Genomic DNA, 15,270 nt, shown 5'->3' on the forward strand with positions numbered 1-15,270 from the left:
AAAAACCGAGCGACAAAGAGTGACGGTCGCAGGTAAGAATATACTTAATCTCACGTAAGAACACAAGTCTCCTCCACGATCGGTCGTAGCCCGATTGTTTGAGGCGTACCGTCGGTTCCCTCCGGTCGATTTCTCCATCTGTCTCTCTCTTCCTCCCTCCGTCTCTCCCTTTCTCACACATGCACGCACACATACACATATACACACGCACACATACGCATACACTTGATTCGCCTACCGGACGCGCACAAACATCTCTCCCGATATTTCTCCTCGATCACTTTGCTCTGCACGCACTCCCTCTCTATTCCCTCTCTCTCTATTCTCTCCCCCTCTCTCTCGCGCGCGCGCGCGCCTTTTTACATAGAATACGATTAAACTTCGTCGCCTAATATTGCATGCGCGTGAACACATTTCAAAGGTGAAACAGAAAGACAGTACTCCCTCTCCCCGACTCGCCCTCTCCGCACGTAGCGACTAATAAACCTAACGTGAAACAGAACAACGTCGCACGTGTGTTATACAAACTGCCCAGACGTCTTGCTCCCTCCCCTTTCTCCCGAAGGTTAATAATTTTTTTCCTTCATTCTTTCTTCCTTCCTTTCCTTCTTTCTTACGAAGAATTCATTAACGATAATTAGGACCCGCGGTCGAGACGCCGATTGCGCCTTCATCGCGCACGCTGAGAATGCCGAATTTGTCGTGTGTCGAGAGCGACGATTTGACGAGATCGCGGGCGACCAATCGAGAATCTCCACCCCCCCCCCCCNGGGCCACCAATCGAGAATCTCCCCCCCCCCCCCCTCCCTCAACAGAGTAATGCTCGGCGAGCGAGGGATTCAAGAGGACGCCGGTGTCCTTGGAAACGAAGCGGAAGCTCGCGAAATGAACGCCAACGGAGATGTACACCAGGTGCCCGACGGGGATTCCGCCTCTCTGCCTCGCGCATTCCACACGCACGTCACGTTGGTCACAAAGGGAAACATATCGGTAAATTTCATTGCAATTTCTCCTCGCGTCTCTCTCTCTCTCTCTCTCTCTCTCTCTCTCTCTCTCTCTCTCTCTCTTTCGCTCTCTCACTCTCTTTCTCTATCTCCCTCCCTCTCTCGGACTCTTAAGAAATACAATAATTGGTGACTTCTCATAAAATAATCGAGTGATTCGCTCTGTCTCGGAACTGAGATTCGAAGTCGACGGCGCGTTCGCACGTCCATCCCCTTTTGGACGTATGTGTGCGTGCGTGTGTGTGTGTGTGTATATGTGTGTACTATCGTGGCTTTTAGTAGTTTCCAAACTTGATTTAATCGAGCTACGTATTTCGTTTTCGCGCGAGTAAAACTGGCAGCATTCGTGATTTCACGATAAAATTATTTTTTCCAATCGCCACGAATCTCACCGTTGATCCAATGATACTCGTAGCAATTTTATATCCGAATCTACACGATAATTTATGCAAGATTGATTATCAACTCGATATATTAACAGGGGGCCAAATTATCGTAACTGAGTGCGCGGGGAAACTGAACGCCGAAATCCGGACGCGTCGCATTCGCGATCGTGAGCGCGTCGTCGAGCACGAATCCCTCGCTCAAACAGAACTCGTCCTATTTCATCAAAGAACTGAGGCCTTATCTATTTGAATAATAATAAAGATAGCGTTATATCTCGGACACAGTTGTGCGAGCCATTCGGAAACGCGAAAGGGATGCGGCGCACGCCCGTTCGACGGTTCTACCGCCCCATTAGTTTAATGCACACCGCCGCCGCCGCCGCAAACGTAACTCCCTGTTTGCGATAAAAACGTTTGTCGAACAAATAACGACCGTTGTTCGACCGATTCGCGATTCTTCCTCGATGCCGCCAATGTACCGCGCTCGATCGCCGGGCGCATCGGGTTGCAGCCATCAGTCGGGCAGCTCAGCTCGGTTTAATTAAAGCGATTAACTCAATTTCCTCTCTGTGTTGCAACTGGATCAATGACCCAGAAAGAGATAGACGATCGTTGAAAAAACAGAATTAGCCAGCCAGCACCGTCGGTGCCGAATCCGCCCTGTTTCCCCTCTTCTCGCATTAATTATCCTCGACGCTAAAATCCACGAAGAAACAACATTTATTCATTCCGATCGCTAATCACAATCGGGAAATCGGCCTTCGATCGTTTCCAGCTTTCGAGATTGGATTTCAGTTGCAAGTCGCGCAAACAAATCCGCTGCCGGGCGAAACGAGATATCTCCGTGCACATCAATTTTCTCCACTATGCACGCCCTTTCCTCCGACACAGTTCCCACACGTTTTAGAGGAGAAGAATAATTGATTTTGGGTGTAATTGAAATTCAAGAGGGATCGAGCGGGATTAGCTCGCGTAAAGCGAAAGAATACCCTTTCGCACCGTGAAGAGGGAGTTTGACACCGTCGATCGTCCGAGGTACATGCGCGCAGCGTGCGAAGAAGAACACACACTCGACGTCACATCCGTCGGAAGAATGCACATCTTTTCGTCTTGGGGGAGGGGGGGGGGGGCGTGGGCGCGCCCCGTCGCGCTCTCGCACGGCCGGCCACCTCGTGTTTTTTTTTTTATGGTATGCGTGTGTAACGTATGTTTGATGTTTACCTTTAAATCGGTACGTAGTATATCGTTTTTAGTCGTAATAAGTATATTGATATTGAACTACCTAGCCTAATATGTACAGAGTTTCCGTTTTTTTTTTCACTCTTGGCACTACATTAATCCTCCTAGCTCCTCACATGCATACGCAACGCGCGCGCGCACTTTCTTCGTTCTTTCTCTGTGTGTTCTCTCTCTCTCTCTCTCTCTCTCTCTCTCTCTCTCTCTCTCTCNTCTCTCTCTCTCTCTCTCTCTCTCTCTCTCTCTCTCTCTCCTTCTCGGTATTTCTTTCCCGCGATCCTGCAATTAGCCGCGCTTTTTTGCGCGGTTTCTCTTGTCCTACCTACCTATCAGACTTACCGATCTCTCTCTTTCCTCGCCCCCGCGCGCGCGCGCGTTGCGTTTACTCGTACGCACGCCTGGTCGCACTCACGCAATCATCATCATCATCATCATCTGCATTATCATCAACATCATCATCATGATCAGCATTATCATCGTCATAATTATCATCAACATCATCATCATCATCATCAAACGATTCGCTCATGCAATAACTCGCGTAAATGTGTGTGTGCGTGTGCGTGTGTGTGTGTGTGTGTGTGTGTCGTCCCCGTCGCTTCTCCACACAACAACAAAACCACCAACCACCGCGCGAGGAAGCCAACCGCTCGCGCTGTCCGGCCGCGTGTTGCGCGCGCGCGCGCGCGCAGCAGCCGCCCGTCGCGAATAAAATATCGTGTGTCGGCAATAAATAATTTACTAAGTCTTCGTCGCGATGAACAAACTTCCGCGATGTCCGACGAATCGAGCCTCCGCCGAGGGCCGGAAGAGAAGGCGCGACCGGCGGCCGCCGGGATATCCAATCTGCTACGTAGGCGCCGCCGGTTGATATCGCGAGCCGCGAATCCCGCCCGTCCGTCGCTTCTCCGCGAAGTGGAGCCTCTTCTTCGCCGTCGTGTTCGCCAGAAATCCCCGGACAGAGGGGGAGTCTCTCGTCCAACTACTAGGTAGGCCGCTTCTTCGCGTCGCGCGTTGGTAACGCGGCTCTCCACCGCGCCGGGCATTCGACCGTCTCCTCCGCTTTTTCTTCCCGTCTGTGTGTGTGTGTGTCTCTCTCTCTCTCTCTCTCTTTCTCCCGCTCCCGCCCCCGTTGATTTTCCACCAACCCTCGTAACCGCTCCGCTTTGGAATAATCTGAGATCTAGGCTAGACACTGGCCGCGTGTGGAATTGCACAATGAGACGCGTCGTCATCGACGGCGACGCAGCGGGCGCGTCGACTGCCCCGGTGGAGAAAGAGGACAGGCGAACCAACGCACGGCGATTGAGCGCAGTCTTTGATGACTGACGATTTCACTCCAGTCAGTTCGGAGCCGGGGCTTTCCACCCTCCGCCGGCCCTCCTTTAGGCCACGAACGGACGATCCTCTTTCGCTCTGTTACTTTCTCTCTCTCTCTCTCATTCTCTCATTCGCTCTCTCTATCTCTCATTATTAAGAACGCCGGAAGAACGATCCAACGAGGATACCACCGGCTGGGATACCCTCCTCTTCAGTGTCTCGCGCACCGTGCGGAGTAAGTCATCGCGCGCGCGTTGACAGGTGCAACAGTACTCCTCGCTGAACACGATGGGACACGACCGGGGGACCTATCCTATGTTGAAGCTTCTCCCGCGAGTCAGTCTTGAAGGACAGTCGTCGATCCATCGCTCGTTCTCGAGGGCGATGCAGCGGCTGCGACGACAATGGCGGCAACGGCAGCAGCGGTGGCGGCAGCTGCGGCAACAACGACGACGGCGGCGTCGTTCCTCAGCGCGAGCGAGGAGGATGTCGTCGTCCTCCACTTTGTCACCGGTGACGACGACGACGACGATGCGGCGTCGCCGCGCATTCTCTCCCTCGGTCTTATTACCACGGATCAGACGTTCTGCTGCTGCTGCTGCTGCTGTTGCTGCTGCTGGTGGTGGTGATGATGATGGTGGTGGTGGTGGTGGTGATGGTGATGATGGTGATGGTGCTGTTGCTCTTGCCGGCTCTCCTCGGTCTCACAGGGCACCACGGTGAGGTTGGACAGATTGCTACTGCTCAGATTGCTCAGGTTACTATTGGACTCGGAATAATTGGACATGGCCGGTCTCCTGCTCGGCACCACCACCGACGCCGCCGTCGTCGTCGTCGTCGTCATCGCCGCCGCCGCCGCCGGCGTCGAGCCGCCGGAATGCGGGAACCTCCGGAATACCTTGAGGAGCGAGCTGCCGGCGCTGTTGCTCCGCATTAGCCGCTCGCCGGGCGTGTCCGTCATCAGGCCCGAGTGGCTACGGTAAGGCGGCGGGCTCTCGCTGTCGAACACCGTGCGATTCGGCGGCGGTCGCACGCACTTCTGGTAAATCTCGCTCTCCTGCAAACGAGAGATTCAATTAGTCCTCGGTCACGGCAGAAGGGGGAGCGGCACGGTGGAAATTCGCGCGACCCTTGGACGTTCAAGGTAGAGCCCCCGGGTCGATAACGAGGCTCGGCGACACCTACGCGCCGGCCAGCTATCTTGCGCGACGTGCGAGGACGAGAGAAGGTGAAAATCAAGTGCCGGTCTGCTGGCGATGGGAAATGGTGAAAGAGAGGGAGGGGGAGAGACAGTCATCGCGGTTCTTCGGTGTTCGCGAACTTACAAGGAGTTTGCTTCTATTTTTCGCGAAGCATCGATCACTCGACTCGCGCGCCGATCGCGATAGCGTTAAGCCTCGCTCGAGCAGTCCGCAGTTTAATATCCCCGCCGTCTGCGAACGATGACGAGGCGTAATAAGTACTTGAACCTGAGGGTTTTGCGCAGCGGACAGGAAGCGAATAAATAAATATGTTTTTCGGTCGTTCCCCCCCGGCGAGGACAAGTCCCGTCGCGACGGCGCGTGTCGGTTCACCGTCTTCATCAGAGGCGTTCGTTTGAGACGGGAGGTAAACGCCACCCCGAGAATCACTCCAAGTTTCCGGAGATTTTCGAGCGAATTTAATAGCGAATTCAGCCGCTCGCACTACGCCGCAAATCTTTTAGCCGAAGCTCTTCTTGCACGTTTCTTACACATGTTTTGCCATTTTAAATCACGACTGTTAACACGTCGTAATTTAACATGTTAATTTAACGATTTAAAGTTTTAAACGACGTAAATTAAATCTGCAAAAAACATAAAAGTAGCTTCAGTAAAATATGTAATTTTTGGACGTTTATGCGTGTAATGATATACTTGGATTTATAGTATAAGGCTCGTTTATAGTCCGTTCTTATGTTTCAGGTCACCTTAAATATATCTTCAAAATTCTTAACCAATAAAACGATCTGCACGGGTGCTGTACAGATCACTTTGCTAACTAAGAAGTATTTGAAGGTCTATTCAAGACTATCTTTAAATATAAGAACGGACGATGAACAAGCCTTAGCGCATACTAGTTTGAGCGACCGAATTCGCTATAAGATTAATCCGTTTATCGAATTAATTTCTCCGAGTTTTCCATCTGTGATCAGTTGTGGGGAAAAATTAAGGTAAATCGAGTTGCAAATAATAGATGCTAAAAAATCCCGAGGAACAACAAAGAGTGCAGTCTCGTGCAATTTCGATCAAGATAAGGGCGGGGAATCCACGAAGAGATAGTTTCAAGAAAAATATCCCCTTCCCTCCGAGAATCCTCCGTTTTCCCCGGAAGAGTATTCCTTGAGAATTATTATATAGTTATCATTATCATTATCATCATCATTATTATTCAATGAGGGTAAGAAGTGGCTGATAAGAGCCAATCGTAAGAGTTGCTCGCAATAATATTACACTAATACAACGAGAAGATATAATTATATTTGCCGCCACACACGTGCCGAGATGTGGTTGCTGGACTTTCTATGTGCGCGACCAATTAGTAACAAATCGTTACACGTCAAAGGTTATTTTATAGCTCTCGATTTTTTAAAATAATATGACTCTTTCTCACACATACATCTCCTGTCTTATTAAATTAACGTTGAAGAAAGTTTGTACTATTGCGAGAAATATTGCTCGTAAAAGCGAGGAATCGAACTCCCAAAATTCGTCTGGCAATCTTCAGATCGAACCGCTTTGTTAGTGCAATATTATGACAACCAACACCTCCGATCAGCTCTTACTACAGTGAAACGTGAGTTTGGCTGGATCTGTCTGACAACCAAACGCGTTCTGGTTAAAGAAAAGGAAATTCCTGGTTGTAAGAACCAAATTTAGTTCATGAGAACTTTTGGGAGATTTTGTTTCCTTCAACCAAGACGCATTTGGTTGTCCATTGTCAAATAGATTCAATCAAACTTACTTTTCAGCCACTTTTTTTCTTTCCTTGAATTTTTCAGAATATCGTTATCACAGCACCGTCAGTCATCGGAACAAAAAAAATGAAATAGTGACTGCTTCTAGGCAAAAAAGGTGACGAAAATGATCTTTCAGACGCCAAAACAATGACCAAAAATAATATTTTTGTCAAATTCCGAGAGTAGTTAAGGCCATTTAAGCAATAAAAATAATATTTACTTTCCCAGGTTTATCTTTGGGATAACTCAACATATATAGCGAGTTCTTTTCATAGTATCGTTTGAAAGTTCATAACAAGGAAAGATCAAGGGCATAGATGATACAAGTACGCTTTCGGAGCAGTTTTATTAAGAGAGACGGCAAAAATATATATAGAATGCCTATATTTTACAAATTTAGCTGAGGAAAAAAGTGACTATATTAAACCGTTTTAGACAATAGTGAATTTTTTTAGTGACAAAAGTGTCAAGGAAAAGTGTTGACAAAAGGTGACTTGAGTGACGGGATGAATAAATCCAACCAAACTTATTTTTCGGTATATAGTCACTTTTTACTTTCTCTCTCCCCCCCCCCCTTTCGTTGAATTCTTTAAATTTTATCATCGTCATCATCATTACCATTATTATTATTATCATTAATTCCAAGTTTCCCAAGTTCCCGGGGACGACGGACAGTCCCCGGACCCAGAAAGCCGAACCTCGTCTCTCACCTGTTCCGGGTCGCGGAGGTGGAGGCCCATGTGCGCTCCGTACGGACGTTCCTCGCCGTCCGGGAGTTGCAGTCTCGGTGGTAAGTCGAGGACGAGATCCTGCCGTACGCTGCCCATGCGAATCGCCCGATCTCTCTGCGCGGCGATCATCACTTCCTGTATGTCTCTGCTGTTGGAACTACCACCGGCACCGCCGCCGCCGCCGACACCACCGACACCGCCTCCACCGCCGACGCCACCACCGCCGCCGCCGCCACCTCCTCCTCCTCCACCTCCTCCTCCCCCTCCGCCACCGCCGCCTCCACCGACCGCACCAGACGGGTCACCGCCGAGACCACCGTGTGCACCGTGTCCGCTGCTGCCGACCTCCATTCCTTGTGTCACCGACAGCATCTGCAAGCGCGACGATCGATTTTAGGGACGAACATTCGGCGAATAGAGTCGCCGGATAGCGATGTGGATATCGCTGCTAGAAAATTTACGATATCGCTAATTCGCACTCGACACGCTGGCCGCTGATCTCCATTCACTGAAAAACACGTTTAGTTGACTCAAAATAAAATTTCAGTTTAGATATGAACAAACAAATGTTTCGCTTGTGAGAATCAAGATTTAGTTCTCTGAACTTAAAGGTTTGGTTCTCTGAAACCGAACTTTTTTTCTTCATTTTCGTTTCAGAGAACCAAATTTTGGTTCTCATTACCAAAACGTTTGTTTGTCCATATCCAAATAAATGTTTATTTAAGTTAACCCTTATCGGATGCTAGCTTTTTATGCGTGATTCTCACTAGGTTGTAGCTGGTTTCGGTAAATATGCGAACTTGTCACTTCCTAAGTGATGTACGACCGCAGCGACGAAGTATTGTTGTCACGTGAGAGGTGACTTACGACCGATAAGGGTTAACTAAATAGGATTTTCAGTGTTGTTCATTCGAAAGCTCAATTAAAGTTCAAGCAATCAAAGATATGGTAAGTGCGATTTCCTCAGAGACTTATATACATAGATCGAACGCTTCCACAAGAGACTGCATGCCGTGACTAGGGAGAGAAGTAGCGTGGGTCGCAAGCAACCCATCTTTGTCTAGCTTCACTCTTAAACCCTCACTTTTCCTTATATGCGACGAGGATAACATGTCTGCAGACAGTGGAAGAAGAATATAGCTATCCTTCAGTCTTGTCTTACGAGCTGTCATAAGAAGGCGCAGTCTATGTATATAAGTCTACGGATTTCCCTCCGGACGCGTATATCTTGCACCTTTGTTTCAGGGATCCCTTATTGATCACGTGCATTTCATTTAAGATGTCTGTTTTGTACGTGAGTTAATTAAACGCGTCAGTCATCCGCGATCGCTATGGTAACCAATGAATTAAACAGGTGGATCGCATTGAATGGATAGTTTTATTACATTGTTCTATTAGAATCATACTTTAAGTGCATGTAAGAAAATAAACAGCTAGAATGTGGTATTTATATAAAATGAGATGTTAAAAAAATACTACATAATATATCGGATATTAAATATTAAGAAGTACGTAATAGTAAAATAGTAATAAAAGAGGTAGATAATATTTTATAATAACATTTAAATAATAATTTTAAATATAACAAATATTTATACTCATACTTAACAAAATATTATTATTATTAAACTTATGAAAAATATTAAGATATTAAATATAAATATCTTGATATTTAGGAGGATAATTATATACTAGGTATCTTATAATTGGAATTTTTTATATCTCTGCTAAACGAAGCAAGTGGAAACGATCTTCTAATTGTCGCAATAAAGTGTTACACGCATACAGAAGGGAAGGTGGGCGACCACGATCGCGCGCAAAAACGCCGAAGGTGAAGAGATTGCGGGTGTGAAGCCACCGTCGAGCCGTCGTGAATAAATTAGCGCAGAAAATGAAATCGCTCGACCGTTCGATCAGGAGCGTCAATTGCACGTGGATATAGAGATATCAGTGACGCGCCGTTGCACTCGGTTCACGATAAACTTGCATATAAATCAGATCATTATATCGGCGGGATTTAATCTCCGTGACATCGACTATTCATGTACAATCGAACGGACAGAGTCGGGCTTTAATTCGCGACCGCTTCCGTCCTGAGACCGGCCGAACAAAAATCGCCACCGTGCATACACATAATAAACGCTAGTATTATTATTACGCTTCGTTATATATGAGAATACCCTCTGAATTTTCCGAAATTTGCCGAAAATTCACGGATAATGATTTTCCGGGGCGTAACGCCTCTTCCGAGGCAAGTCCGTAGGCAAAAAGAAAAATAAAGATATTTATAGGTGCACGATATTGGAATCCTCGACTTTTTCGGGTCATTCTCATTAGAGTCGCTTGGAATTAACCAATTAGCATGCCAAGTTTAACCAATACTTTCTCTCTTTCTCTCTACTGTACAAAACCAATTATACAAACCAATTACACAAAACCAATTATACAAAAAGCTGTTGAGCGATGAAATGCGAAATGCTGATTTCGTGGTTCAGATTATCGTCTTCTGCGGTTCGCTTTTACGCACTCGGTCATCTCATGATTGAATTATTAATATTCGTTATTCATTTTCACTCTATCGTAAGATTTTCTCGTAAGTAACCGCATCGATTACTCACTAATAAAGATTACTTTCTAGTTTTTCTATACTTATTTTTTGTATTTAGTTTCTATTTTCTATCGTTACCTGTACTCGCGCGTAGTTTCATGGATACATATTGTATCGATCACTCATTCTACATCATTCCTCATTGCGTATTTGGTTTGATTTGTTATTCATGCACTCGTCGTTATCTCTGTAACTTATTCTCAAATTTTTCTTTTTATATTTTACTATAGTATTACACAGAAAAATCAGACTTAAATTAAGATTAGATAGATTAGATAGATTAGATATTCTCATATATAAGCAAGAACATTATAATCTTTTTAGGAGATTTTTAGAAGGCCGGTATTCAGTCGAATCTTATATTTACCGTCTTAAGTTTATCTTCAGATGTTGTAGGCTCATTTCATTGGCTACGAAACATCCGCGGATGAACTTGAGACAGTCTTAAATATAAAAGATCCGATTATGAATACCGGCCTCAGTCATGATTTGATTGAATTTGTATTAATGCAAGTATTACTTGAACTCAACTTAAGACTAAAATTCTTCTAAGAAGATTATAATATTCTTGCTTATACATGAGAATATTTATTCTTCATTTAAGACTATCTTTTTTCGGTGTATTCATAATTACTTATATTTGTTGCAAGCTCGTTATAGTATATCTTAAGGGGTCTCGTCTCTTAACGAGCTCTTAACGAGCTTACAGTAAATAAAATAATAGGCTTACAAAATATAAAATAATAATAAATAATAAGTAAAATAAAAAGCTTCGATCAATCTATCTATCTATCTATCTCTCTGTCTTTGTTTTTCTCTGGGATCTTCCGCGCCTCCTCGGCCTGAGCGACTGTGCGGTTCCCGGTTAAACTCGAATTCCGAATCGAGTCTCGTTGCGCCGGTAACAATTATTTCCTTCGGATAGCAGCGGCTTCGATCTGAGACATCCGCTCTCACGCACGCACGCACGCTTGCACGCTCGTGAAAGGCGGGTCGGGAGACGTCACGTCGTGACAGTTGGCAGAGGATGGTGCGGTACGTACGCGCACCTCGAGAGAGGTAAAACGGAGAAGGCCGTACGAGCTTGGAGTGCCGACGAGCGCGCGCCGCGAAAGAACGAGGTCGCGTGCGAACGCACTCACGATCCGCGCTTTCCTTTTCGTTCGCGCGCGTCTTCGGTGGTCCCGCACGCACGCACGCATGCACGTACGTCCGTCCCGTTCGTTCGGCCGACCGACAGACCGACTGGTCGCAGTACGTCGAAATAGATCGATCTCACTCACGGAGACCGTGAGTGAGAAAGTCGCGGACGCGAGAACACCCGGCTCGCGGTTACCCTTTTCCCTGTTTCCTCTATTTTTCCGACGTGCCAGCACACGTGATGAGTGAGAAAAATCTCACCTCGTCTCACAGAGACGCGCAAAGTGTCACGAGGTGTCTCTCTGAATTTTTTTTTCTCTACGAAGAGCTCTCTTCGATATTCGTTATCGTGCGAAAATACAACGGAAAGAGGAGGCGAAATTATCTCATTGCGTCTACTCTCTAAGGTGCAATCGGTGTATTATCATTGAGAAGCAATCAATAGTCACTGGTAGTCACAGTTATAAATATAGCATCACAAATCGATGAAATTCCGCTGAAAAAGTCTGTCCAGCAACGTTTCCATCAGGGGAGTCTAGACTGCAGAAACAGTGAAAAAAGATATTACTTCTTTCTTGTTATCTTTGTAATTCTTAAGATGTCAATGATTTTATCTGAAATACTCCTGATTATATTTAATTAATTTAACTTACACTTGATTGAAAGGCATGCTCATGCTGATAGGACTCGAATCTTCTGGCTTTTGAGTTACTTTACGAACTACGTCAAATACGACATATGATTGACTGCTTATATGTATGTGTATTTCTGCTTACGGGACGCGTAACAGTGATCACGCGATTTAATGAATCTCTTACTGGCCAAAATCAGTGAAGTATAAGACATAAGAGTTAAGCGAAAGTGTTTCCACTAAAAATTAACGAATATTCACTGATTATCAGTACAATACTGTTTTATTGCTTCAATCAGTGACATTTTCGCCGATCCGACTTAGGAGCGTTGCGTACCTTAATCCCTGTATCGCATACCCGGCCGCATTCCGACGCCGACGTATGAAGAACATCATTGTGCAATTTCATGGCAAGGTGATCGCGATTTAACGAGCGATCGACACGGAAGAAACCGATGAAAGCCGCTCGTTCGCGCTGTCCTTCGCTCTTCTTTTTCTCTTTCTAGCTATTTCTCTCGCGAGCAATTGCCACGTGCGCGCTAACGACCAACGGGTCGGTCGCGTTAAAGCTTTAAAGGGGTTTTCAGCACCCCTTCCGTTCTCGCTCGTCCGAGGCCGTCGAAAGGGAAAGCGGAAGAGGGACGCGGCGGCTGCGGCGGAGGTGGAGGCGGCGGCTGCGACGACAACAGAGAGAGAGAGAGAGAGAGAGGGTGTACGGAGACGGCAACGCGACAGAGAACGACGGTGACTGACACACAGAGGGAGGACGACGAATGTACGTCCGTGTACCACTCGTATCGATCGGCTGCTCGCAGTGTAACATTACGCCTCGCTCCCATCCTGGTGTAACGTTGGACGCCTCGCGAGCCAGAAGCCCTTCGACCGGAAAAGCCGCCGACGTCGGCTGCTTTCGGACTCGACGACGACGACGCGTCTCTCGTTAACACCGATGGCACGGCGCACCGATACACGTTTCGAGAAAGGTGCAATAGTGGGCGACAGCGCTCTCGTGATATTTCTGAAGAAGATCCGCCGTGACGTCCGGATTGTTAACCCTCGAATAACAAGATCGGGTCGGATCCGACCGGATCCATATTCTAACGCTTCCGTGCTTGTTATATTTCAGGGATTTTCATATTTTGCAATATATTTTGTTCACTTTTAAATATTTTCCAACTTACGAGAATAAAAAGTGTCAAGTCGAAGAAATTAGCTGAAAGAATTACAAAATGCTTCTGCAGGTCGGATCCGAACCGACATGAATTTTGTTTCGAGAGTTAAGCTCACCCTCTTCGGCGAGCCTGTATGGATCGAGAAAATTTCACCCGTGACTGTTTATCGATTTGACACAGGTGGCGAAAACGCTTCTTTATCTCTGTCTCTGGCGTTGATCGTTTGGAACGTAACTAATGGGGGTAATGAAAGTCAGAGATACGCTCGGAACGATCAGGAGATCGTGCTGTCGAATAGTTTCACGCAAGTCGAACCGGAGACAGATAAGAGAGCAGCTGAAATATATTAGATGAAATATTCTACTTAAATATACAAGGTGAGCATAGTTATTATCACTTTGAATATCTTCGAGAAATAATATCTGAAATCCTCGAAAGACGCGGTGCTAACTCGGAAGTCGACATCGAATGAAAATAATATTTTATTAACGACTAGATGAAGATGAAAAAAAAAGTTTGCATCTGCGGAAGGTGATCTGGTCTGAAATAATGATCATTGGTACCTCAATGCGCAATTTCTATCGGGTAAATCTCTGTCTCCTACTCTCCTATTTCAAAGATATTCCGGATGGTGATATTTGTTGCCTCACATTGTATATAAATATTTGTATTAACGGACAAGATTAAATACGCGAAGAGTATTAGATATTTGGAATATATTATACATTTTTATTATGCGTTTGGAGAAGAAAGCGATCTCATTTCGTGTTCGGTGTAAGGTTTCACACGGTGTGGAGGGAAAACCGGCCAGAGTATGCTTCGGAACGAGAGCCAATGTCACTGCTCGGGATAAAAGGATTTATACGCGCCAAATATAGGAATGTGCTATATTCAGCGCGTGCGGCGATTTCCTTCCGTCTGCTTCCGCGCGACGGAAACTGATTTGGGAGCGACGGCGAGCGATCGGCAGAGAACACTCGATTAGGATTCCGTCGCGTGTTACATTGTATCGCGTGACGTAACACGTGTCATCTCAGCCAGAAATAGTTCGTTACCACTCTCAGAGTGTTCATTTACGCCGGATTCATAGAGAGATATGCCTTCGCGATTATCCTCGCCTCACCGAAACACGCGATGTATTTATCGTCTATCTCTACGTCCAGTGACATAAATCTGAATGTTTTTCAAACACGTTCCGTGAGACTTTTGAACACCCGTACAGCCGTGCAGGAATAATTTTTGAAGGAGAATGTCAGATCTCTCTCTTCCGAACGGTCGCATTAACACGCTATCGCACGCTCATCGGTGCACTGACTGGTGAATCGGTGCATCGGTGAAGAAAATAGTTGGCATTTGTAACTATAATCATAGCGAGAGAATTATAGTCAGGAGAATCATTTTTTCTGCACATAGAAAAATATTGTACTGCGAAGGAAAACAACTACCTAGTTTATTTTTTTCTCTCAAGTTGAACAAGAAAGTTTTCTTGATACAGTATTAAAATATACTCATCACAAATATTAATATACAGAATAAAAAAATGTTAATACACATATAAATATAAATATACAGAAAAAATTCATTATCATTTACTCGAAAGAAGAATTTGTTTTCTTTTCATAGACAATAATGTAAAACACAGATTTACTATCTAGTGGGTGGACAATTCTGACATTCAATTTCTATTCAGGATTGCTGTTGCTAACTAGACGTAGTTTGATATTCAATTTCCATGAAAGATTTACCGAGCTTTCTGTCTCGTTACTGTGTAATTTTTTCGTCTAACTATGAGATAGAACTGCGCTGAGTAAAGTAAATGTATCCAATATAAAACATTTATTAGCGACTGTGATAGTAGTCTAATACGTAAGGTAGGCTACTCAAGAGCCAGAGGTTCTCAGGTTCAAGTCCAGCAGAGAAAAACGAAATTTTTCCATAGAATTGGACATAACACGTAATCAAGAAGAATTTCAAGAACCAAACTATATTGGATCACCTCTTCGTGAGAGAAAGAAAATAAATCGAAACTCTGACTAAAAAAAAAAAAAAAAAACCAACCAGCCAC

At 45.6% G+C, this 15,270-nt stretch overlaps 1 protein-coding gene across 1 annotated transcript in view; it reads right to left on the reverse strand.

The window, feature by feature from the left end:
• Positions 1-2,839: 2,839 nt before the first annotated feature.
• The window catches only part of LOC106744421 (ell-associated factor Eaf-like), a 41,511-nt gene continuing 29,080 nt past the window's right edge, over positions 2,840-15,270 (reverse strand). Inside the window, exons 2-4 of the mRNA XM_014619181.1 lie at positions 7,948-8,026; positions 7,634-7,854; positions 2,840-5,003 (exon numbers count right to left, since the gene is read on the reverse strand). Of these exons, the coding sequence (XP_014474667.1) occupies positions 4,524-5,003; positions 7,634-7,854; positions 7,948-8,026 (780 nt within the window). The 3' untranslated portion in view covers positions 2,840-4,523. The remainder of the gene's footprint in view (positions 5,004-7,633; positions 7,855-7,947; positions 8,027-15,270) is intronic.

The sequence above is a fragment of the Dinoponera quadriceps genome, unplaced genomic scaffold, assembly GCF_001313825.1.
Source record: "Dinoponera quadriceps isolate SergipeBrazil2010 unplaced genomic scaffold, ASM131382v1 scaffold777, whole genome shotgun sequence".
Lineage (NCBI taxonomy): Eukaryota > Metazoa > Arthropoda > Insecta > Hymenoptera > Formicidae > Dinoponera > Dinoponera quadriceps.